The 26,436-nt window shown below is 45.0% G+C and overlaps 1 protein-coding gene across 1 annotated transcript in view; it reads right to left on the bottom strand.

Annotated features, from left to right (window-relative positions):
* Window positions 1-25,864, bottom strand: part of MMD (monocyte to macrophage differentiation associated) — a 29,898-nt gene extending 4,034 nt beyond the window's left edge. Inside the window, exons 1-6 of the mRNA XM_055131663.1 lie at window positions 25,559-25,864; window positions 17,406-17,487; window positions 12,683-12,843; window positions 9,375-9,449; window positions 7,247-7,348; window positions 5,405-5,474 (exon numbers count right to left, since the gene is read on the bottom strand). Of these exons, the coding sequence (XP_054987638.1) occupies window positions 5,405-5,474; window positions 7,247-7,348; window positions 9,375-9,449; window positions 12,683-12,843; window positions 17,406-17,487; window positions 25,559-25,584 (516 nt within the window). The 5' untranslated portion in view covers window positions 25,585-25,864. The remainder of the gene's footprint in view (window positions 1-5,404; window positions 5,475-7,246; window positions 7,349-9,374; window positions 9,450-12,682; window positions 12,844-17,405; window positions 17,488-25,558) is intronic.
* Window positions 25,865-26,436: the final 572 nt, after the last annotated feature.

Raw genomic sequence — 26,436 nt, 5'->3', positions numbered from 1 at the left:
ACAACAACAATCACAACCCTGAATATTAATTTCGTGTTTAATGCATAGCTCTAAGTGAACAGTATAAGTTTTGATCAAGCAGATACCTGTATTACCTCTCCCTTTCTATCAAAATAAAGAACTATCCAAACACCCCCTTCCACTAAGGCAACTAAGTTTTTGTTATTGTCATTCCCACTATCTGTTCTCAAACTGCATATAAACGGAAGTATACTCTATGGCTTTGTATCTGGCTTAACTCCCTCCCTGTCCCCTTTGTCTTACGGGCCACATGGGTGATGCTCAGGGCTTACCTTTAGCTCTGCACTAAGGGATCACTCCTAGTGGTGCTCTTCAGACCACAAGAGGTGCTAGGGATCAAACCCCGGGTTGGCAGGTGCAAGGCAAGTGCCCTACCTACTGTCCTATCACTCTGGCTCCCTGTGTCTACCTTTTTTGTTCAATAGGGTTTTGAAAGTTCCCTGGTAGTCTAGTGGTTAGGATTTGGCGCTCTCAATAGGGTTTTGAATTTTTTGCCTGTGCTTGTGCATATTAGACATTCATTCCTACTACTGGGCATTCTGCTGATAAAATATCTACTGTTTTTCAATTTTATGTTTGTTTGTTTGTCTGGGGGCCGTACGTGGGAATGCTCAGGGCTTGCTCCTGATTACTCACTCAGGGATCACTCCTGGTGGGACTCAAGGGACCATATGGGGTGCCAGGAGAATCCAGATCAGCCACGTGCAAGGCAAGCACTATTGCTCTGGCACTCACTATTGCTCTGGCCCCCTGTTTTCCAATTCTGCTTGACTGTGAGGCAATTATGAATAAAAATCTTACTTATGTTATACAAATCTTTGTGGATATATGCTTCCATTTCCTCCCTCCCTCCATCCCTCCATTCCTCCGTCCCTCCCTTCCCTCTTTAATGTGTGACACCTAGCAGTGTTCAGAGATCACTCCTAGCAGTACTCTGGAAACCATATGCAGTTTCCAGGGACTGACTCCAGGTCAGGAGTGTACAAGGCATGTGCCTTACCTGCTGTACTATCTCTCCATTCCATATCTCTACTTCCTTTTCTTGGGGTTTGCAACGTGTTCCCAAGCAGAAAACAGGATAAATTGGAAGCTGACATTTTGATTTCTCTCTCTTCAAATATCATATTCCTGTCAAGTTTATCTGTCTGTCTGTCTGTCTGTCTCACTCTCTTTCTCTGACCCATGCTCCACCCCCTCCCAACACACACACACACACACACACACACACACACACACATTGGGTTGTTTGATGAACTTCTCCTAGTTTTATCATTCTTTATGGCAGATGAATATGTTTTACCCATTATGCTAACCAGGACTAAAGCTGTGAGGCATTTGTTCACAGATACATTGTATTGGCTGAGATAGATTATGAGGTTCTTTTTTTGAAGCTGTCTTTGTTTAATTTCCATGAGGCATCTCACAAGACTTGCGCTACCTAGAAAACAATCCATCATGCACGGATGCAAACTTGAATCAGTATTAATACTTGTGTTCCAAACCATGAACTATTTTCAATTCTTCAAAGATACCAGTGCCTCTTTCTCCTCAGGGCTCCCTTCCTGTGAAATTCCCTGTACCACATCCATCATCCCAACTTACCGGCTTCTACCGGATTTTCTGAATTTACTTAAGATAATTTCCTCTGGTACATCTAACATGTGCTCCCAGAGTAGCCTGCACTTTCTCTAAGCAAAGATATGATAAAACTTTATTATATGAGCGATAGCACAGCGGGCAGGGCGTTCGCCTTGCACATGGCCGACCAAGGCTCAATTCCTCTGCCCCTTTCGGAGAGCACGGCAAGCTACCGAGAGTATCTCGCCTGCAAAGCAGAACCTGGCAAGCTACCCATGGTGTATTCGATATGCCAAAAACAGTAACAACAAGTCTCACAATGAGGATGTTACTGTGCCCGCTCGAGCAAATCGATGAGCAACGGGATGACAGTGATACAGTATGACAGTGATTTAATAAAAGCTGCATTTTCCTGCTTGATTCTAACTTCTATGAGGTTAAGTGTGAGGATTATCCTGCCTGATTACCAACATTAGTCACTTGCTATTTTACTTCTTATGAAAATGCCAATTAAAGATTTAGGTTAGTAAATGTACTGGATAAACCTGCTCTTATGATACCCAGTGGAACTGACTTGAAGTTTTATTCTAATGATCACTAACATATCTACACAACCTTGTTTATATTGGGTGTCCTGAACTGCCCTATGTTGTCTTTCAGGCAGAACCCACTGGAGTTACTAATCCATCTCAATCTCCCTACTCTTATCTTTACCAACTGAACTACATATATTTTGGGCTTCATGAGGCTCATTTCTCAAAGAAACATATTTGTTACACTCTCAAGACATTTCCTCTGAAAAAAACATAAACTTACAATTCCCTAAACTTTCATATTTTTGTGACCTGAACAAGACTATGTACAGTGGAATGATATTTTTCTAATATGCCTAAGAACTCAGAAGTGAAATGATCATATAATTCTTCCGACCATTGTAGGCTGAGAGGAGAGTTCAAACTAAACACATGTAGCCTCTGTATCACTGTATCACTGTCATCCCGTTGTTCACCGATTTGCTCGAGCGGGCACCAGTAACGAATCCATTCATCCCAGCCCTGAGATTTTAGCAGCCTCTCCTTATCCATCTTTCCAAATGGTGCTGTGTTGGAGGCTCTTTCAGGGTCAGGGGAATGAGACCCATTATCACTATTGTATTTGGCATATCAAATATGTCACGGGGAGCTTGCCAGGCTCTGCCGTGTGGGCGGGATACTCTCGGTAGCTTGTTGGGCTCTCCGAGAGGGACAGAGAATCTATATAAGAGAATATAGCAAGTATGTCAAAACCAAACACATATGTGCTGCTTTAAGTATATCAGTGGGCTAGACTATAAGCAGTCTTGCGGCCATGCCCTTCCGGGGGCTTTGTTTTATATACTCTCTAGATCTTGGCCATTGGTGGGATTACATGGCGTCAGGGGCAGTTTCTGGGTGTGATCTGCAGGAGAATAAACATTACTCTTACCCTTTCTCCCTCCAAACACAACTCAAGGTCTTAAAACTGTTCAAACATGAGGGCTACTTAGTACCTGTATTGCAAACCATAACACCCAAAGGGAGAGAGAAAGAGGGAATGCCCTGCTACAGAGCCGATGGGTGTGTGTGTGTGTGTGTGTGTGTGTGTGTGTGTGTGTGTGTGTGTGTGTGTGTGTGTGTAGCGGGGCGGGGGGGGGGGGGGCAGGGATACTGGGAACCTTGGTGGTGGAGAATGGGCACCGGTGGAGGGATGGGTGCTCAATCACTGTTTGACTGAAACGCAATCACGAAAGTTTGTAAGTCTCAGTCTAAAGGACATCTCTGTCTGAAGGACAGAGATTAGAACAGTAAAATAAATGCTTGCCTTCCAGAATTGTTGATCTTCAGCAACAAGTAAGTCCCCCAAAAGAGTTACCCCTAACTACACCTAGCACTAAGATAATACAACCAGGTGTCGGCCGACAGACAGAACAACCTGCTACACTTTATAAAAGCAGAAAAGTTAAAGATTAGGCATAAGTGGTTTTGCGTACCACAGGCCCAGGTTTGATCCCCAACATTACACATCACCAATGAATATCCCTTGTGGAAACACTAGCTCTTTAACCCCACCAAGACAAAACTGCATAATAATATAAAAAAAAAAACCCTCAGGCCTTGCTAATATAAATACTGAGCTAACTGTTACATCTTTTTGACTATTTATGGGGTTGGTTTGTGTTCCGATCAGGGATGAGTGCCTGGTTAGTAAATGCTTTTAAGATTTGGTATATTTAGTACAGACTTACTTTACAGGTTATAAAATTGTTTTGCTTCTTAACTTTATGTGTGTACATGTTTTCCTGTAGAATGAGTTTTTGGGGTTCTTGGTGTTATGCATCCTCTAGTACCCTAAAAATGTAGAGTATAAGACAGTGGAATATATAAGCTAAAGACACAAGTAACCAAGCTAAAGATACAAGTAACCAGGTGGGTGGAATCATACAGATGTAAAAATATTTATTTCAGATCAACAGAAATTTCCTAATAATTTAATTTAAAAGGTAGGTGAAAATATATGAATGCCAACTGCTTAAAAGTGATAGTACGGGGGCTGGAGCAATAGCACAGCGGGTAGGGCGTTTGCCTTGCACGCGGCCGACCCGGGTTCGATTCCCAGCATCCCACATGGTCCCCTGAGCACCGCCAGGAGTAATTCCTGAGTGCAGAGCCAGGAGCAACCCCTGTGCATCGCCGGGTGTGACCCAAAAAGCAAAAAAAAAAAAAAAAAAAAAGTGATAGTACGGTTCTATCCATGAAAGTTCCTCAGGACATTTTCAAGCAAGTCATTTTTCAAAACAAAACAAATAAAAAGGTCTTTCCTTTGCAGTAATATGACTTACAAGCAAGTAAAAGAAAAATAAAGGGTGAAAGAATCAGAAAGATAGAATAAAATGTTGAACCAAACAATCTGTTAAGTTCCTTCTAATTCTTAAGGTTTCAGAGGCTGGTAATTTATTTTTATTATTATTATTTTTAGAGGCTGGTAATTAATATTATAGCCATTATACCACACTTCAAAGTTTACCCCTTCCCATGCATTCAGGTCTAAGACACTAAGAATTCAAGAAGAAATACCCACTTTCACGTAATCCCATACCTCACTGGGAGAAAACTGAAAGGGATGGGGGTGCATGGGTGGAAGAGAATACAAAAGATTTCTATGTAGAAAGAAACACATCTAAATATAGAGCCTTATCAAACTACAGAGTAGCTAGTACAAGGTGTTGTTACTGCTATTTATATTCTATTGGGTGGACTGAACTGCCTGATTTGGTTGTTAAGACACACACACACACACACACACACACACACACACACACACACACACACACACACACACACACACACACACACACCCACCCTAATCACTACCACCAAGTAAGGCAGCTATCCTTTCTCCTTCTAATCCAGGCCTTCTAATAGAAACCAAACTCACAAACCCATTTTTTCCTGTCTCTTGGTATGATTTCTTCATCATGGATTTTTATTATAAAATACTAGGTATGACATGTACGTCACCCTTCATTATGAATTCAAGCATCCCCATTAATAGTCTTCGGCTCCCACACACACCCCCATCCCCTTTCAACTTTCTCCCAGTGGGAAATGGGATTATGTTGAAACTATGTGCAGGCAATATATGTTAAAACATACATGTTAAAAAGATTTTTTGTATAATAGGCAGCATTCCTCTTATGGTGGAAAGCTATGTATTTATAGTGGTCATGAAGTATTCTGTTGATTCACAAGGAAATTGCGTGAGATAAAATTATATAGCTACTCCTTACCATTGATGTCACCACCAGGGCTGGTGAAAACCCCATTGTGAGATAGAAAAAGAGCTCAACCACCTTATACCTGTAGGACAGAAATGCAGTTAATTTATTTTTACAGCATGTACACCATTTCCATACCAGATTTTCTTTCCTTCTTTTGAAAAGGAAATGTAAACTCTTCACTATTCCAAAGAAATGCATTTTCTCAGTAGGAAACATTGGCCTCTAATAAGTGAGTCAACAATGAACTAGCATTTCTTTACAGACTTATAAGGCAACAAATTCCAAATGCTACCTAGAAATGTTTTCTGCTAAAAAGAATCCAATCCACCATTCATTTTCCCGTTCCAATCACAGAAGATTTACCTTCACTATCACTGTAATACACAGTTACAAGAAATGGAAATTATAAAGATGGACAAGGAAGTAGCTCAGCACCTAGAATTATCAGCAGCAATAGGCCCTAGGTCATAAAGGGTCTGTATTTTTGTTTGACTCTATTTTCTTTTCTGCATCTGCACAAATTCCAGCTTGCGAGGCTCAGTACGCTAGGCTTACAGAACATCTGGATATACTTAGAAACACACTATATTACAATTCAACTCACATCCTGCCTATTTGTACCAGGCCCTTAAGTTCTTCAGAGGCAGGGACCAAGTTTCATCTCTGTGCAGATCTGCAAGACTTCCCATAGTACCTGAAACAATTTAAGTACATGCTCCCTAATAAGTGCCAAACTGAATGGCCTGGGGTGACACACATGTAATTTGTAGTGTTTTATAATCAAAATCTGTGATGAAGAAAGGAAAGAATGGGTTTGTGGACTTGGTTTATACGAGGAGGTCTGCATAGGAGAAAGGCTAGCTGCCTTACTTCACCTCCAGTATCAGTTAGGAATTTAAGCCCAAGACATAAACTGCTCCCTTGCATTTCTGTTTACTGCACTAAGACCACTCAGAAACTGCTAACTATGTTCAAAAATGCTTTTGAATGAATTTCAAAGTCAGAGAGACTTTAGTAAAACTACCCATTTTCTTCTGATAAAGGTAAATAATTTAGTATGTTGTGTAAAAACACAAATTATGTTCAATTTTGAGGGCCATTCTGCTAACCACAATAAAGGATCTAATAAACAGCATCCAAAACAATCATCTTACTGGCTGTGAATTTCGAGCATATGAAAGAATGAAAAGAAACTCGGAAAAAGCACGAGCACTCCAGGCTCATCTTCATAGACGAGTCACTAATCTGATAAATGTTCTCCTTTTCTAAGCATGAAGCTGGACCAAGTGACTCTGAAGGTCTCCTCCCAAACTAAAATACAAATGCCAACAGAGTTTGTTTTTATCTTGCTTTATGGGCTTGGCTATGATTTATGAATAATGTTCTTCTTAATATGCCCATAATTAGGATATTTAGGGACTAGATGCCTTTCCAGACACTGTTTTTCTCCTGGAATCGCAGTTTTGAGCATCGTCAAGATCTGAATCTAAATTAACAGTACCTGGGTTGTTAAATACCTATGAGCTACAATCTTCACAGAATCTTAAAAAAAAAAGTGGTGATTTTTCTCATGTGATGACTCAATCCAGAGAGTAAAGCTATTTTTCTGCCTGAGGATGTGAGTGAGGCCCAACTGTGAGTCTACCTTGTTCTCGAGCTGGCCACTTGCCACTCATTTCTTTCCACAGCAATTTGTCTCCCAAGAAAGAATGCCAGATGGTTTTGAAGATTTGTTAAAACAATAGATAGTCTATTTATGTATTTCTACTCTTTTAGAGGGAAATATAAATTGTGTTGTAACATAGATAAAATTGAGACAGCTAACATCAAACAGAAATTATGTTCTCTTACTTTTCATGGTAGAGAAATACATAAATGGTTCCTCCAGCTGCCATGAGCCAGATAAACCAACGCATATGAGATGCCAGGGGTCCAAGTTCACGGAGATTTAACCTAAAAATGTAAACATGACAACAAAGAATAGAAATGATAAATGAAGGGAATTCACAAAGCCCGAGTTTTCATCTAGACACTGAAAATGAGGGATAATGAGTTACTGAGATTAGACCGGGAAGAGAGGCTACACCCCACTGTGCTGCAATTGCGATATCCCATGGCGATATTTGGGGTAAAAATGAAGATAAAATTGTCAGTTGACCTTTAAGATTTAGGATTCATTCTACTGTGGTTCTAAAATAGAACCAGCTAGAAGGAAGCATGTAGAATGAGTCCCAGTACATCTGTGACACCCTACATTTTCTTCTTAAGTAGACAGCAGACGAGGCTGCTTGCTTTCCTTCTGATCAAGAATTATAAGATTCTTATCACCCCTTAGTAAGAACTCTGGACAAAATCATACACTGGGGTCACCTGACCACAAAAGACACCTAGTACCTAGGCCAAGGACCTCTAGTCTCAATCTTTCTGCCAAGAAAGAACATGAGAAGATTTAGACCAACATGTTCTAGGAGACATTTTTTGCCCCTTGCAGGGACCCCAAACCTGTGGTAGTTGGAACGGCCCCAGCACCGGCAGGTGGCAACGGGTCTGAACTCTCTGCCTCGTAATTTTTAAACTTGAAAGCGCTCAACCAGCTTCTGGCCGTCTGGGGAGAAGTGCTGTTAGACTCTAACTACGGGCTTTTGTGAAGCCTAAATTTTAAGATCCTTGGGGCTGGAGCGATAGCACAGCGGGTAGAGCGTTTGCCTTGCACGCGGCCGACTTGGGGTTCGATCCCCAGCATCCCATCACTGCCAGGAGTAATTCCTGAGTGCAGAGCCAGGAGTAACCCCTGTGCGCTGCTGGGTGTGACCCAAAAAGCAAAAAAAAAAAATTTTAAGATCCTTCAAACTTGTTTGTACTAATTTTATATAAAGAATAAATACAGGGGGGGGGGGAATTGTCCTGATCGGCTCTTACGACAAGATTAGTATTTCCAAATGGAAAAGCTATCACCTGTATACTAAAGATGACATATAAACAAACTGCTCACTCTGAGATTTGATTCCTCAGCCTACATTCATAATTTTTAATTTACTTATTAAAAATTGAGGTCAATTTCACAAAATCCTTTCATTGTTCTTGCTCCGATACATGCAGACTTATAACTCAGGAATAGGTGCTGGGGGCAGACAGCACACTTCATTCTGACAGGTAATTAGGTTTCTTCTGAATGAGGGATGCTGTATTAGTCAGAATCTGGAGGCTGACTGTTTCTAATGACTATAGCTGCTGATGGCAGAATACAAATTTCTGCGGGTTTGAAACTGGACCATGCCTTGGTGAAGGAAAAGAAATATTTCCTTAATTATGGGTTTCAAAACAAAAAATTATATCTGATACGTACCAAAAGCATATAAAGATCAAAGTATTATTCTCCCCCACCGCCTCCCCCTTCACTATATGTTTTTAAATCGCTATTTGGCTAGTTTTGTTACTCATATAACTAAATAAGGGAGGGATGCACTCTGCTTTTCTAGTAGCTACTGTGCGCTGTGAAAGACAAAGAGCACAAAAGCGTGCACGCCTCGCACCTATTTTCGGCACTTCTGCTTAAACAATGAGATGCTGTAATACTCGGAACAGCAGCAGACACACAGAGGAAGAAGGAAGGCAAAGGTGACAGATTTCACAAGTGTATGTGCTACGACATGCAGGTTCTTAGCATTTCTGGAACAATCTCAATTCTGAGTAACAATCTTTTTAAGCCACCTCTTCCTTAATACATACTTAACAGCAATATTCTTCAAATCTGCAATCTGACCCAAGTAGATGAAACGTGTGTGTGTGTGTGTGTGTGTGTGTGTGTGTGTGTGTGTGTGTTGGAGGGTGCAGGGATAGAGGGGCAGAGACTTATGTGTACTGGGGTAAGGAGAGGGGTATAGGCATGGGGCAGTGTCAGGAAGTAGAGGGGAAGTAAGGACTGGGGAATTGTAATCAGCAACACAGTATCTTCAAAAATAGAAAGATTGTGTCTTACCATGGAGCATAAGAAGCAGCAATGAAGAAATAGATGACCATTCTGTCACACATGTGAAAACAATGCTCCACTGTTCTGGTGGGGGGAGAAAAACAAGTCAGAGTTTCAGAACTGAAAGCATGGGTTATCACTCAGCTATGTTGCAATTTCCATTTTTGTTCTACTTTCTCAAGGCAGTTACAACTTGGCCTAAATATACAGCTTTTTTTTTTTTTAAGAATATGCATGAAGGGGCTGGAGCGATCGCACATCAGGGAGGGCCTTTGCCTTGCACACGGCTAACCCGGGTTCAATTCCCAGCATCCAATTTGGTCCCTGGAGCACCGCCAGGAGTGATTCCTGAGTGCAGGTAGAGCCAGGAGTAACCCCTGAACATTGCCAGTGTGACCCAAAAAGCAAAAAAAAAAAAAAAAAAAAAAAAAAAAAAAAGTATATGCATGAAAAGGCAAAGATAAATGCAAAGTACTAATGCACTGCATCGGTTTCAATCAATTTTCAGTGTCCAAAGAGTAGCAGACTAGATTTGGTGGAGAACATGTATTGGAACTTGTCTCTTGCCCCCTCTGCCCTAATATCTGTACCCCCTCCCCAGCCCTCCCCCACACACACTCTGCACATACACACAATTGATCAAAGCAAGGCTGAGGATGCTTTAGACTTATGAGGGTTGGCATGTATTATAGTTAAGTAGTAGAAATAATGCCATAATTCTAAAAAGCAAACACTAGATGAAGTGCTCCTCTAAGTTGACTGCCTAGCAAAATTGTCCTGAGAACTCAGAAACTCTCATCATGGACTCCAGTCCAGAAGATTCCTATTTAAAGGGGTTACAAAATAGAATACAGAACGGAGGGAAGATTATGATTCCTTAGCTAGGTTTGTGATTGTATTCACCATCTTCCAGCCTCCTTCCCACCTCAGAAGCTTACTTCCCTCAGAGGTAAACAGAAATGACATATCCATCACAAGAATATGTGAGAGTTGCAAATAAGGTCATCTGGTCCATGTACGTAGCCCAGACCCTAGGACATAGTAGGTAGTTTAAATAGTATTCATTTCCTGCATCCTCTTACTAAATTAAGGCTAAACTTGAATACTTTTTTTTTTTAATGTAATGCAGAGCAAAAATCCACACGTGGCTTATGATTCTAGCAGGGCTATTTCAAGGCTCCTGAGAAATCTGGTTTCTATTACATCTTCTTCCCCAGCCCCTGGCAAGGAGGATGTGCAAACTGAAGTAGGCTACAACTCTTTATTGATTCAGAAATCTAGAAATCCAAGCCAAGTCAGCCCAGCCAACCACAGTGTCGGACTGTGCCAAGAAGATAATGAAGTGCCCTGGTCCCCAGGTTCCATGACAGCGTGGTTTTAGGAGCAGGAGAGATACTTTTGAGGCTCTTGTGTGTCCCAGAATGCCCTTGTGATTCAATGCTCTGGTTTTATTTTAATCCCAAGAATTGTCATTTTATAGGCACAGGTCACAAACTGCAAACGACAAGCAGGATGGTGAAGCACGGGAGCGGGCCAAAGCACGGGTCCGGAGTCAAAGATCCTGGGATAGTCAAACTCTGCTGTTATAAATGGACTGAGCTCTGAGTCCCGGCTCTGAGCCTCAATTTCCCTGGGTGGAAATCCAGGCATATAATTAGATGACCCTTAAGGATACTTCCAACTCTAAAACTCTGAATCTATATGTGAAAGAGCAATAATTGTCTTGTAAATCTATAATGCTAGTCTTACATAAAGCATGTCTTTTAAATATCAGATTGAATAGTTTAGGGGTTATGTTAAATCAAAAGGCTTGTTGTTAAATATATGTATCACATGTACACATATATACATAGACTCATATTTGTGCATACACACACACACACACACACACACACACACACACACACACACACACACACACATATATATCACTGTCATCCCAATGTTCATTGATTTGCTTGAGTGGACGCCATTCATCCCAGCCCTAAGATTTTAGCAGCTTCTCCTTACTCGTCCTTACAAACGGTGCTGTATTGGAGGCTCTTTCAGGATCAGGGGAATGAGACCCATTATTGTTACTGTATTTGGCATATCGAATATGCCATGGGGAGCTTGCCAGGCTCTGCCAGTATACATATATATATAACAAATTATATATATATACACATATATAACAAATTATATATATATATATATATATATATATATATAAAATCTCTCTATGAGGCAGTGCTGGGGATTAAACCCAAGGCATGTGCTGTACAAGTGAGCTACATCCCAGCCAGAACAATTTTTTTCCTTGCAGAAGAGGGGAAGGGAGCAAGTCGAGCAGTCTTCAGAGAGCCCAGGAGATATTCCTAGAGCTATTCTGCCTTACTCAGCAGACCTGACTGACTGTGCTTGCGCCCCGGAGAGTGGTGCCCAAATTGTTTTAAATTACCCTGTCTCCTCTGAATCTACTATTAAGGAGGATAAATTCCACTCCTTTGGATTGTGCAGAATCCATTCCATAAAAACAACAACAACAACAACAACAACAAAAACCACGACTAAATGGCGTGCTGCTCCCTTCACATCCCTTCACCCAAACAAGCCTTCCCTCGGATGAGGAGAGCCTTTATGGCCTTTTCATTGGGAGACAGAGGTCCGTGGTGTGGCTCGGAAAGTGCCTGGCAGCAGACGGTAGCGGAAGCACGTGACTCTTGTTTGAATGGATGTACAGGCCCAGATCTGAAAGCTGAACCTAGCAAGACTGTGAAGCCCGGCTGCGGCGGAGACCTCGTTCTGTCAGTCCTTTAGTTTTTCCTAATTGTCAAGTCATTTTCACATGCATTATCTCGTCCGCCTTTTGCAATCACCCTGTGAGTCAGACATTATTACTCTAACTTCGCTGATGTAAGAAACTGAGGCTGCAATCGGGGCCGAGTGACTTACCTGAGGGTAAATGGCAGGGCTGGACTCGATGCCTGAGTTCCGTGTCCTGTCACTACCCCACAGCTGTCACTGGCAGGAAGCTGCTAACAGCAGCCTGACAGCACTGAGGCACAGGCCTCCGGAGCGGACACTTTAAGTCCTGGGGGCAGCAGTGTCATTTTGCTTGAGAACTCCCAGCAAAAGCACGCGCCCTTAGGTACACCCGCGGGGGTCCCCAAACTCTGCCAGGTCTAGAGAAAATTTCCCAATAGTGGGAGAGCATGACAGCGAACAAAGGAAGGGACATGTCTCCTTCCACTTCAGCTGCTGAGAACAGGCCACGGCAGGAGGCTGACTTGAGTCAGCTACTCCCATCTGCTGAATGGGCGTGCCGTCCACGGTACCTGAGGTGACTCTTTTTCCAGGATATGATGTGAAATACTGTGGAGACGATGAAGAGGGCACAGAGGCCCATGCCATAGATCCATGCCGTTATCTTCTCCCAGCAGTCGTCAGACAGCCGGTGGAGGAGGGCGCTGCCCACAATGGCCGGAACGATGAGGAACTGAGGGGAAAGGAGCACAAAAGCACATGTCCTGGGTCTTACTGCATGGAGTCCATTGTTCGGGACAGACAGACAGGCAGACAAACACAAGTGTACTAAGGACCATTTTAGAAAGATCATTTATTTGTACTTTGGGTTTCTTTCTTTTTATTTTTTGGAGGTGGGGGGGTGGCTCCTGGGGGGACACATTTGTCAGTGCTATTGGAGGACCAGGCTTGGAGGATCGAAGCTGGGCCTTCCACATGCAAAGCACACAGTCCAGCCCTCTGTGCCATCTCCCTGGTCTTTAGGAAATATAATTTGAAGCATCTGCCTTTCCTGGGCAAGACAAGTATGGAACAAAAGTTATACGAAGTTGTCAGTTTTGGCACTGCACACAGGGTCCTGCTGTCCAGAGGAACGCTGTCCACCACTGGGATAGACCCCCCGCCCCCCGGCGAGAAGTATGCAACTTTACTCAATAGTCACAAAAGAGATGTCCTCTACCCTGTATCATACAATTAAAACACAGTCAATCCTACTCTCTCATGGGCTTTCATTTTAGAGTAGAAACTTAAAACAGTTATTTGCCAAGCACTGTCTCAGATTTCCCCAGGAAATTTTGGTTTTAAAATATTCCTTCCTGTTTTCCCAGCAAGTCATTGAAATCCCAATAGCAGGGCAAGGGTGGCTGAAGGAAATGGTAAGTTTTACAATGGACACACCCCCAAGACCCCACCCCCCACCACTGCATCCTGCCCTGTCAAATCAATTGTTCAGACCACATGTCCTGATGTTAATTTGGATTTATACAATCTGTTGATTTGGGAACTACTGTAGAATGAACAGGGTGTTTTTTTCTTGTTGTTGTTTTGTTTTGTTTTTTAGATATTTCAATTCTAATAGCGGCTTTCAACTAAGCAAAGACAGTTGACTCCCACATATGCAAAGAATTTTAACATACCAGAGTAATAGAGAGAATTTTGCTTTTCTATATCTTTTTTTTTATAGTCCATAAAAAAACACGTCAATGTCTTCTATCAGCAACTTTCACTAATGAACATTCCATAGCATATCCTCGGAGAAATAAACTATACCAATATGTTAGAATAAGCATGCCTAGTAAAGAAGCCAAACTTTAGCAATTATTTTTTTCCCCTTCCCAGTGCCTACTTTCACCCTCTTGCAACAGAATATTAAATCTCCTTAGGTAACACTGAATTTCCAAATGCTCGTGCTTCCAAAGCTCAAAATGAAAAAGTTAAGGACATTAAGATTTTCATAATTTTATTTTGAAATTATCTAAGTTCTAGTTTTTTTTTCCATGTGAAAGTAAAAAATGCTCTTTAATGAAATGATGATAGAAGTGCTTTTGTTTCATAAATCTTACTGGTCTCTGAAATCCAAGTTAGGAATATAATTTAAGAAGATGCATTTTCTGTTCAAGAAAATTAACATGGAGATTTTTACAGTTTTTCCTTAATTCTGGTCTATGCAAATGTCCCTGTGATCTATCAAGAAAAGATAAATCCAGGGCCAAAGCAGTAATACAGCCCGCAGGGCATTTGCCTTGTACACAGCTGACCCAGGTTCGATTCCCAGCATCCCGTATAGTCCCCCAAGCACTCATATAGTCCCCCAAGCACTGCTAGGAGTAATTCCTGAGTGCAGAGCTAGGAGTTACCCCTGTGCATCACTGATGTGACCCAAAAAAGCAAAAAAAAAAAAAAAAAGGAAAAAAGAAAAGAAAAGATAAATCCTGGGATGATTCGGGTCTATCTCAAGCAAATATTATTCTCAGATTTGAGCTTTACAGTTTATTTAAATCCCCAACATGATACTAAGCAATCAACACTTCATTTGCTGTTCTTACTGATCAGTGGTATAGAAGCTATCAAGAAAATACTTTTCCCTAGAATTTTCATCAGTGTTTTTGTAAGTGATACACTGAAAAAATAATGGATGGAGACTGGAGCAATGATAGGAATAAGACACAAAAATTGTGATTCAAGGGAGATCGTACAGTGAGTAAGGTACTTTCACACAGAGGACCTGGGTTTAACTTCCAGCAGCAGCCCATATGGTCCCCCGAGCCCCATCAGGAGTGATTGATTAAGCCAGGATTAAACCCCATCACAGTTGGGTATGGCCCAAAAGCAAAAAAAGCAAAAACAACAACAACAACAAAAAAAAAACACCAACAACTGTGATTCAAATATTTATAGTCCTTACATCCAAATCCTAACATAGGTTCTCACACATGCAACACATGTGTTCTACAACTGAGCTACAATCCCTGACCCTCATACTTGTTTACTTACAAGTAATTTTACTTTAGGCTCTGTTAAATTAATCAGACATTTATTAAGAATAAAAAATGGATACTAAGCAACTATAAAAGAAAATCAAATTAGGCTGTGCATTTAAAACATTTTGATGCTGTAGTGCAATTATTAAGCTCATTCCCAGTTGTTATGGCAGAAACAGCTGTTATGGCAAAGACCCCTGTCAAGAGGGCAGTAGATCTTCCCTGTCCTCAGAATCTATGCCCTGGGTCCAGAGAGACTGTCCACTAGAAGCGACTCTGAATTTCATTACTGAACCCTTTTATGGAATCCAGGACAGGTCTGACAGGTACACATTTTTTCCTAACAAAAAATATTTTAGCATGATTTCAGCATATTAATTATTTAAATAAGAATATTTTTAGCACTGAAGGAAAAAAAGGACTGTCAGTGACAAATGAGGATGTTTCTGCATTATTAAGTAATATCTGATTACAATATATAAAAGAGACGGTTTATCAAGTTTGACTTATCCTAAGTAATGATCAAATGGCACTGTTCTATTATAAAAGAATCAAAATCCACAGAAATCAAATTAATTTGGGGTATATCTGGAAGATGTTTCCTTGATAGAAAACATTGTGATGATTCTTTGAGGAGGTTCAAGAAACGACAAAGACAATTTGAATTAAACAAATTTTATTCTTATAACATATATGTGTAACCTATATGTTGTATTGACACTATCCTAAAATAAATTAGGATATAACTGAAACTATACTAAACACTCCTCATTAAAAAAGTAAATTGAAGTAAATTGGCCTCTTCTATTTCTTGTCCACAGACTATATACCAACTACCATTTTTCCTCCCTCAAAAGTCTCATTAAGAGTGTTGGGGAGATTGCTCAAAGGGCTGGAGAGCATGGCTTGGCATGCATAGGGCCCCAAGTGGAATCCCTAATATGGAAGAGAACAAAGAAGAGGAAGAGGAAAAAGAGGGAAAGAGAAGGAGAAGGAGGAGGAAGAGGAGGAGGAGGAGGAAGAAGAGGAGGAGGAGGAGGAAGAAGAAGAGGAGAAGAGGAGGAAGAAGAAGAGGAGGAGGAAGCAAAGTGGTGGAAGAGCAGGAAGAAGTGGTCTCACTACATGGGTAGAGTAAACCTCAAGGGTCCTTGAGCACTGTAAGGTATAGCTGGTGGTCCTTAAGCACACGAGGCTCAAGCATGCCAGGGGTATCCCCTTTAAAATTATTATAAGAAAATGAAATATAAAGTGTCACTAGGAGACCAGTGTGAGGTCCTGGGTCTGGTCTCAGCACAGTGTTCCCCAGTACTATTGGATGTGTAGCACTGGGAGTCCCTGAGAGCCAACCGCAATATCAACAGCAACAACAACGAAACACTAAAGGGAATAATAAAATCACAAAGAATACTTTATGTTGACGCAAGAAAGTACCATTCATGACATCAATGGGGAACTATAAACACATACATGTTCACAAAGCGCTACACATCAAATGCAGCACCTCAGCGTTAACGATTTACTTGAGGAGCTTTTTCCTGCTTATTTGTTTTTCAGTATTTTCTAAGTTTCCTTTAAAGAACATTTGCTTTTATAAGGGTGAAAAAAAATCAAGAACTTAGGGACCAAATTAGCACTTTCTTCAATATGGAACAACATCTGCTCTGCTAAATAAAGGGCTCCATAGGAGTGGAAAGGGCATGGCCACTTGTTTTGAGGGATCACTTAGTTTAGAAATTTAAAAAATGGGCAGGGAGATAGCGTAAAGGGCTGGAGCATAAGCTTGGCATATGGGAACTCCAGGTCCAACCCCCAGTACCACCTGGTGCCCTCATCTCTGGGCACGGCACTGGAGTAGCCCCCCAAGCAGCGCTAGTCAGCAACTTGTGAACTTTCTTTGCCAAATAAACACAATCTTGTCAAAAATTAATTCCATGGGCTGGAATAACAGTAAAGTGGGTAGGGCACTTGCCTTCGTACATCTAACCCGAGCTCTATCCCTAGTATACCATACATATGGTCACACTGAGTGTTCTAGGGTACTCCCAGCTCTTATTCTTTTAAAGAGGGTCCTGACGGAGAAAGGGATGAACCAGGGATGACTGGAGGTTACAGCTGTCAGTGGTCCACATGCTCCCAGACCAACCCAGACCCCTCGGGAGGTGGGCTCACAGAGATGGGCGACCCCGTTAGCTGTGCAAGGTTCCGAGAGGTGACTGGCTCTGTTCCCACAGGGTGCCTCTGAGAGCGGTGGGGTAGGCAGGTAACTCATACTTACTGCATGTGTGTAACAATTAGCAGCATGTTCATAACAAGTTGGTTTGTAGCGGCCATTGGCTGGAGCCCGGTGGTTCATGAACCTGTGGAAACAAAACACTTGCTTGTGAGCAGAGTCCAAAGTCTGAAGAACAACAGGGGTTGGGGGGGGGTGGAGGAAGGGAGGAAGCCTGCCAGGGGTGGTTCAATAAAGAGGTGACTATGGAAATACCTAGTTCCGGAAAACAAAACCAAAGACTCTTTATTTAATTGGTGTAAACTGAGACAACAGCAAAGGTCCTAAAACAAATGTCCTAGTTTAGTGGATCAAGTATTCTTTCATAAGAAACACCTACCAGTCAAGAGTAAACCAAAACCATATCTACCCTACCCGTTCAACTGCTAGTCCCCAGAGCAATAAAATTTTTTTCAATGCACAACCAAATTTTAACAGAAAACAAAGGGGGGGAGGGGTCGGGAATTTTTCTAAACTTTACAAATGTGACTAGCACTACAGGAAATGGGATACATTGCCTTTAAAAGCTTTTCATTCCCCCCTCTCAAAATTTGTAAAGTTTTATATGCACAGATCCTTAAACCCTGTATCTCTTGATTAGTCGGTGCATTCAACTAGTTTCCCTGTATTGTATTACCTGATCTAGCAACAGACAGCTTAAATAAATGATATCTGGCTGCCCCTAAGCCAACTAAATTAAGAGGCTCATTTTCGCCTGTTTTTCCTGAACTGAATGAGTTTGCTTCAAAAACCAAATAAATAACAAATATTCAACACTCCAGTTATAAAATCTAGATGAGCTGACAATGTGTGTGCATATCTAAATATGAAAAGCTACTGCAGATGTAAGCCCATATTTCACACTCCCCTTTGGGCTAACAAAGCAATCAGCAACCCAGTGAAAAGCAGACTTATGCAAAATATCCTAAGGGACAAGAAGCACCCCTGCTTTTCGGAAGGTCCCCCTCAAGCCCCACAAGCAAGGGCTTATGAGGGATTTTGGTTTAACCTGTCTGTTCTCTGGAAGAAAGAAGCAAGACAACTCAGGAAGCTATTTTAGAAAGAAAAGAAAGAAAGAAAGAAAGAAAGAAAGAAAGAAAGAAAGAAAGAAAGAAAGGAAGGAAGGAAGGAAGGAAGGAAGGAAGGAAGGAAGGAAGGAAGGAAGGAAGAAAGAAAGAAAGAAAGAAAGAAAGAAAGAAAGAAAGAAAGAAAGAAAGAAAGAAAGAAAGAAAGAAAGAAAGAAAGAAAGCAGCCTAGGCAGAGAAACAAGGCAGAGACAAGAGCCTTGATGATCCACAAGCTCACACTCGGTTTCCTGCTTGAAGCCTGCAAGACATCAATAGGCTGGGCACCATGAATTGTCCTTTTGCAGGTTAAGTGATGGGGAGTTTCCTTATTTGCCACTAGTGGGACCTTACTAACTTGATATGATGAATAAAACAATGTCAAGTTGAACAAAATTGTAGTCAGGTTGTCAGAAACTGGCAAGGGCCAGAGAGAGCTCACAAGGCTGAGCACATGATTTGCATGCAACAGGCCCAGGTTCAATCCTGAGCACCGAATGGTGCTCCTGAGCACTGCCAGGAGCAATCCCTGAACACAGAGGTTTATAAGGCACACAACCCCCCCCCCCCCCGCCCCCGCAAAACACAACTGGCTAAAACAAGTCACTCTAAAGCGTTAGCCCGCAATGAAAAGACTAGCTAACATATTCTGTCTGAACAAAGATGATCAAATAAATAAATAAATAAATAAATAGAAACAAGCTGGCATTTCCCCATTAACCCAATACAGAGAGCTCAGGTAGATAATCCACTGGGGAATGAGTCTGGAACAATGAAGGTGTTTTATTTGGAGCACCAAGGAGCTGGCTCCTTACCTACCTAAATATATAACATTTGCACTTATTAAGTAGAATTCACCAGATGAATTGAAAACTGTTAAAGAGAAATAGTCAGTTAACAGTGTTAGAATTTATCCAAGCTATTCTTGAACACAGATAAATAAATCTTTTCTCCCCTGATAATCCTCTAAATAATTTTACTAATTTCCTAAGGGATGCAAGTGTTGCTATACAGCCCTTATTAGTAAAAAAGAAAATAATTACACTCTTGGGAAGAATGCTTTCAAAGCGTCCCAAGCATTCAAGGATCTACCACATCATTACCATGAGACATAACAACCGCGTCACAAGTAGCTGCCCTAGGAGGAATTTTAAGGGGCAAAGAGCGAAGTCCCAAGATGGTTGAGGACAGATGAAATTGACAGTGTTCTATGCAGGGTGCAGTAAGTCGGGTTAGTATACCCACCACCAGGCTGCAGACTAAAATAGCAATTTATATCTCTGGCAGCCCAATCTAAAAATAGTCAAGCCCTTACATAGCAACCGGGATAACTTTCACATTTTCTCCTAAAGGCAAAGAGGCTGGATTGGATGGCCACATGTGTGACAGTTCTGTCCACCCACCTGGAAAAGCTCAGCTCAAAAGAAAGAAACGCAGATGTGGAGGAAAACAGACCACCCGGAGAACAGTCGTCTCAAGAGTGTCTCTCCTTATGGACGGGGCCGTCTCGGCTAATAAGGGAGAGGAAGCCCCCTCTATGCTCCCAAGCTGATTGCTTCTTCAGGATGGGGGGGGGTTTGGGGGGGTGGGCGAGGGGGCACTCCTGGGAGGCAGCACAGTGCTCAACTGGGAAAATTACAATGCCAGTTCTCCACTTATTCTCTGACCTGACAGGCTAAGATCCTGCCTCCAACATAGCTTCTTGAAAAAAGAAAAAAGAAAAAAAAATCCGCTCCTAAGATTTTAAGTTAAAAAAGCAGATGTGAAATGCAAATCAACTCCTCCACACAGAACCTATTCCCTTTCCCCCCAGACGACTAGAGAAGTGTTCGGGGAAACAGCTCCCATTTATGGAAGACACCTTTATCTAAGGAGAAGTCACCGGAAAGGTTATCTAGGGCCAGAGAGTATCCAACACGCTTCCAGAGGGGTTGGTCTTTGGGGTTTCTTTTTGGTTTGGTTTTAGAAGTAAGGTGCTTGGGGCCTGGGTATAGATGCCATACTTCATAACGCCACTGGCTCAGCGGGGCTTATTGACTCATCTCCTTGCTCCCCCTTTTCAGTGCTCTCCCACTTCCTTCTTACCCAGTTAATCTATCCTCTGTGTCTTTCTTCTCTCCGAGGCAACACTTTGGGGCTGAAGCGATAGCGATAGCGCAGATAGTGGGTGGGGAGCTTGCCTTGCACGTGACCAACCCAGTTTCCATCCCTGACTATGGTCCCCTCCTGAACTTTGCTACGAATGAGCCCTGAGTGCAGAGCCAGGAGAAAGTCCCGAGCACTGCTGGGCGTGCCTCCCCCAAATACATAAATAAACCAGGCAAAGAGAGAACAGCTAAGAGTGGGGACCCAAGGACTACCGGGGGGGGGGGGGGCAGACGTAAGACATTTTAAGTTTCACCTAAAGTAGACCTGCAACCCCCCGCAGGCCAGGGACCGCAGATCAAGTCCCAGGTTCCCTTACCTGTCCCTCATCCTCCAGAGGTCCTGCTCTCAACGCCACCTTCAGAACAGAATCCGAGCGCCCATCCCTCTAGAGTTCCACAGATCTTACAGGACAGGGCACAGGTTAATGGAGACAATGACATCTGTGGTCTGCACACAGGCTGTGTGTCTTAATGGGTCCTCGCTAGCCTGCAGAGGCTTGTCTTTACACAGCGCCTGCACCTGCGTGGTCACAGCACACACTCTAGCCCCCAGGTAAAAGCCTTGTTTCTGGCTTCCCAAAGTGGTTCCTAGGACTTCGCCCCCTGGCTCTCATTACTTTGGCTGCCAGGGTGTCCTATCTTCCTTAGGTCACACCCTCTAGCAATTTCACCTCCTCCCAGCTTCCCAACCGCTCCCCACCCCGCAGCCCAGCTGGGGTTCTATCTGCCACAGGGCATTTGCATCTCTCCCTTCTTCCTAACCTTTCTTCTCCAGAATTACTTTGTTCTCTGTCAGGCAAGCTCAGCTGGAGCTTTCCCACCTCAGAGGTTTTGCTGATGGCCCTCCCTATTTACAGTGCCATTACCCTGCCGCCAGAGCCCTGGGCTCCATCAGTTAAGAATATGACTTTTCGGGAGCTGGAGCGATAGCACAGCGGGTAGGGCGTTTGCCTTGCATGTGGCCGACCCGGGTTCAATCCCCGGCACCCCATATGGTCCCCCCAAGCACCGCCAGGGGTAATTCCTGAGTGTAAAGCCAGGAGTAACCCCTGAGCATCGCTGGGTTGTGACCCAAAAAGCAAAAAAAAAAAAAAGAATATGACTTTTACCACATTTTATTTCCTCTTTCCCCCACTGTAATGTGAACTCTGCATTAAAGGCCATCTTGCACATCCTTTCATTCCCGAGTCTAGACATGAGACACATATTACTGGGCTGGCGTGATACCACAGCGGGTCGGGTGTTTGCCTTGCACACAGCCAACCCGGGTTTGATTCCAGCATCCCATTTGGTCCCTGGAGCACCACCAGGGTTAATTCCTGAGTGCAGAGCCAGGAGTGACCCCTGTGCATCGCCGGGTGTGACCCCCCCCCCAAAAAAAAGACACAGATTACTGCTAGAGCTTAATGAATAAGGAGTAATGAATGAATAATGACCGCCAAGAACCGAAGGGTAGACACGCTACCTCCTGCTAACTATTTTTTCAGAGTTCATCAGTTTCACTGGAAATCCAGCAGGTTCCATCTGCAGCCAGGACAAACGCGCAGCCTTTGGGCCAAAAGAACCCCGGGTCTCATGAAGAGAAAACTCTTCCCCCTTCAGCATCATCGTATCAGCACAGCACCTGGTTAGCTCCCACGACAGAGCAAGATGTTCAAGCAATGAGTCTATTGTCAGAAGTGTGGGCAATGGTTATAATTAAATCGGAGAGAAAGCACAGAGGAGGCGCCTACCTCTCCCCACACACCCAAAGCTCCCATCTGAGAAGACTTCCTAAAGCTTTCCATCATATTCAGTTTTGAAGCTACCCTAGTGGTCAGGCAGGAAGCTGGGGCAGGAAAAGAAAGGAGCACCTTTTGTCCTAGGATTCTCGGTTCTAAGATTGGAGAAAGTTGCAGAGAAGATAACAAGAGATAAGCAGCTCTGGGCTATTCTCATGGAGACTCTGGGATGACAGAGAGGAGAGAAGCTGGTTCCGCCCCTCCCTGCAGTCAGATTAAAGTCTTTCATCCTCGAACCCTACTTGCTCCTCTATAAAAAGGGATGCAATTTGACGTGTTCCAGAGCAACAGTGGAATCCATCAATAGATTCCTCAGACACTCTCCTGTACCAGGTACTTTAATCAAGACTCTGCCAATATCTGGTACAGGAAGGTCAGCAGTTATTCTATCAGTCTGTTGTTCTATCAGTCATTCTATCAGGTGGACTTCTTAGGGTGAAGAGCTGGCTGTCTGTGCGTGTAGGTAGGTGTGGCTGTTTGGGGGAGGTCGACGCCCGTGTGCAGAGAAGACTAAAATCCAGTATTTCTGTCCCAGGAGAATGTTGTTCACGCTATAAGCTTTAAAGTCATCTGTGTAGAGTCCTCCTCCCGGAGAGTGGGCTGTTTCCTTCCAGCCCTCCTCCACAGAAATGGCAGAACTCCGGAAATTGAGCCAAAGCCACAACATCTGCCAAGTTTCCATTATGAACACACCAGCTAGGTGTTCAGGTTTTCTTGTAATTCAGGCAGGGCTGCTACAAACTCTGGCCCACTCCAATTAAATCCTGAGAAATATATCGGGAGAGGCAGCATGCGGTGCTCAAAGGCGGAACGTCCCTCCCTCCAGCCCTCTGACTGTTTTTTTTCTTTTTTCTTTTTGACCTGTAGCTTACCTTGCATGCTCCAAAGAGACAGAACAGACTGTGGTTTTAGAGGCATAACCTTTCAGTGTGTGGGCCACAAAAAAAACCAAACCAAACCAAAACCAAAAAACTGAACTTCGTTATTTTACTTTTTATTTGCAGGTTTTATTTCTACATTGAAATTGACCACCCCCCCCCCCCAGAAATGAGCTCTTCAAAAATCTAGTCTATAAAAGAGAACCCAGAAAAAAATAGAATCATGCAATTTTCATGGAAAAAAAAAAAAAACCAGGGTAGGTTTTAGATAGCCACTGATATTGTGCAGCCACAGGCAAAACCTGTGCAGTCCATGGGCACTCCCACCACAGGAAAATGCTTGTTCTTGCCACTTTCATGGGCACAGAGTACAAAGCCACATCACTACTGCGATAATCAGGACTGGAGAGATTAGAGCTCCCCCACCTCCCAATGGATCAACCAGCTAAGACCCTCTAAGATATTTTTAAAACTTCCTTTAACACGATTTTAATGTTAATGTGATGAATAATAACACTGGCTTTTGTTTTTCTTTCCTGGGGTGGGGGGAGAATGCCATTAATGAACAGGAAAAAAAAACCAAATTCATAATCAAATAAGGACTTTACCACTCTTCTCTGAAAACAGGAAGAACACAGATGTGCAGAGAAGTAAAACCAGATCAAACAAGCCACGTGCACGAAGCGCAGGCCTTTGCAGGGGGTGCGTGAACGCGTGTTGCATTCCCCGCTGGGCCCCCCAGGCTGTGCGCTCTTTCTCCCCGCGGGTCTCAGGCCAGAACTGGAGCCTTCGTTTTTGCCTTTGGGGAGCACCGCTTCCGTGCTCCCGGGTGCGGTGGGAGCTAGCGTCACGCATTCACAGCACTCTTAAGTGCTGAGGACAAATCAGAAGTTACTCCATATCTCCCTTCTGATTGCTCAGTCCGCGGGGACTCCTTCTCAACAATTCTGGCTCCTTTCTCTTTGGGCCCAGGGAAGAAATGAGATCAACGCTTAACGGAGGAAAGGGGGGGGGGGTGCACAGAGAGAACACTCCTGACAACCCCCATTAAAAAAAAATAATAATAAGTGCACTTTGAGATGGGACATAAACTATGGCAGTGCCCGAACACGCAGCGATGGACTCCGGGGAAGGCTGTCACGCATTCATCCCTTTTTTTTTTTGTCTTCTCAAGCGCTGCCTGTCACTGCACGCACGAAACTGGCCAGGGCACTGGGCATGGGGGTGGCTGCCCCATCCAGACAAAGGGATGGATGGAGAGTCGGCACACAGGATGGGGGGGGGGGAGGTGAACTTTCACCCACTTCAATGGGTAAGAATGTGAGCAAACAAACCAAAAATGGGGCTCACAGTTTGCTCCCGAACCCGTGGGCCGGCCTCCATCCAGGGCTGAGACCCCAGGGCGGGCCGGGGTTTGGGGTTGGGGCCTCCTCCGCCCGCTCTCCAGCACCCAGCCAGGCTGCAGGCGGTGCCGCCTGGGTGCCTCCTCATCCCCCAACTGCACAACCTCAGCAACCCTCCCCCCCTACACACACACCCGGTTCTAGTCCCCCACCCCCACATCCCGACTCGGGGCCCGAAACAGCATCGCCTCTGTGGGACTCGGAGCCCCGAGAATCCGAGCGCCACCCCCCCACCCCCCCGCGCACCCCGTCCCCCGGGGACCTGGTCGAGCAAAGGCTGGAGCAGCAGGGAGGGGAGGGGGGGGAGTCCTCAGTTTCCCTGCTGTCTAGGGCCACGCACGAAACACCCCAACCGCCCGCCCTGCACCCCCACTTTCCGGCACAGCGAACTGCAGGGCGCAGCAGCTCCTCGGCTCCAGCGCTGCACGCCTGGGGTGCCCCTCCGCCCCCTCTCCGCAAACACATTCTGGGGGTGGGAGCTGGGTGGGTGCGTGGGTTCAGGCCAGGGGCGAGGGTGCCGGGAGACGCCTGCGCCTGGTGGGTCGGGCGATGAGAGGATGAGCTGTGCCGGGTGGGTGGGAGTCGGGGCGACCCCCCTCCCTCCCGTCTCCGGGAGGCAGGCAGGGTCCAGGGTCCGAGGGGGGGGTTCCATCAGGGTGGGCGGGGGCGGAGCGCTGGGGGTGGGGGGTGGTCGGGGCGGGCCGAGGGATCCCGGGGCCGCCAGGGCGGGGAATCCCCGGGGAGCTGGTCCCCGGCCAGGGCGCGGGAGCCACCGGGAGGGAGGATGGATCCAGGTGGGGAAGCCCGGGAGCCACGCGGGCGGAGGCAGGCACCGGGGCCCGCTCCCGGCGTGGACGGCGGGCCGGGGGGGCGCCATCCCGCTCACCGCTGGAATCGATTCTTGAACCGCATTGATCCTCCGCTCCTCCTCGGGGGCCGGGAGCTCCGTCTCGTCAGCGCCAGCGGCCGGGCGCGCGGCCCTCATGGGCTGGGGCTGCTCGGGAGGCCGCCCGCGTGCCCCGCGGACCGCTCGGCGGGGCACGACTCGAGTGGGCCAGCACGGGGGTCGCGACAGGGCCGGAGCCAGACCGGGCGGCTGGGGGCGGGAGGGAGGCCGCTTAAACGGCCCCGGCGCCTCCCGCCTCCCGCCTCCCGGCTCCTCCGCCCCCGGGCGCCCGCGCCCCGCCCCGCAGCCCGGCTCCGCCCCCCTCCGCCCCGCCCCGCCTGCGTGCTCCCGAGGCCGCCGGCGCGTCACCCGGCCCGGCGGCCAATCAGAGCCCCGAGCGGCGCGGCGGCCACGCTGCCATTCATCCCGCAGGGGCCCGGCCGAGGGGCGGGGCCTCCGGCCGGGGGCGGGGCCAAGGGGCAACGCCAGGCAAGCTGCAGGGGCGGGCTGCTCGGTTTTAGGGGTCGGGTTGGAGCGAGAAGGGGCGGCGGGGGAGAGGAAGAAGAAGGTGCACGGTGAAGGAGGTTGAGCCCCAGAACCATCAGGCGATTGTAACGCAGCAAAGACTCCTCTCTGCCTTCTGGTCCTGGCTCTGAGTCACTTCTTCATCGTCGACTGTTTTATCCTCCCTTTATTTTTTCATCTTGTTGAGGAAGCTCCGGGTAGGCTATTGTGAGAAGCTCCGGGGCAGCTTTACGAATCTTCCCTAAGTCTGTCGCTGAGAGAGTTGGAGAAGTCACGAAGGCATCTACATCTACATAACTCTTGATTAATGAGAAGTACAGGCAGGGGGAAATATCTAGATATCCTTGCATGTA

This window comes from Sorex araneus, chromosome 3 (genome assembly GCF_027595985.1).
Source record: "Sorex araneus isolate mSorAra2 chromosome 3, mSorAra2.pri, whole genome shotgun sequence".
Lineage (NCBI taxonomy): Eukaryota > Metazoa > Chordata > Mammalia > Eulipotyphla > Soricidae > Sorex > Sorex araneus.
This window is presented reverse-complemented; position numbering and strand designations above follow the sequence as displayed.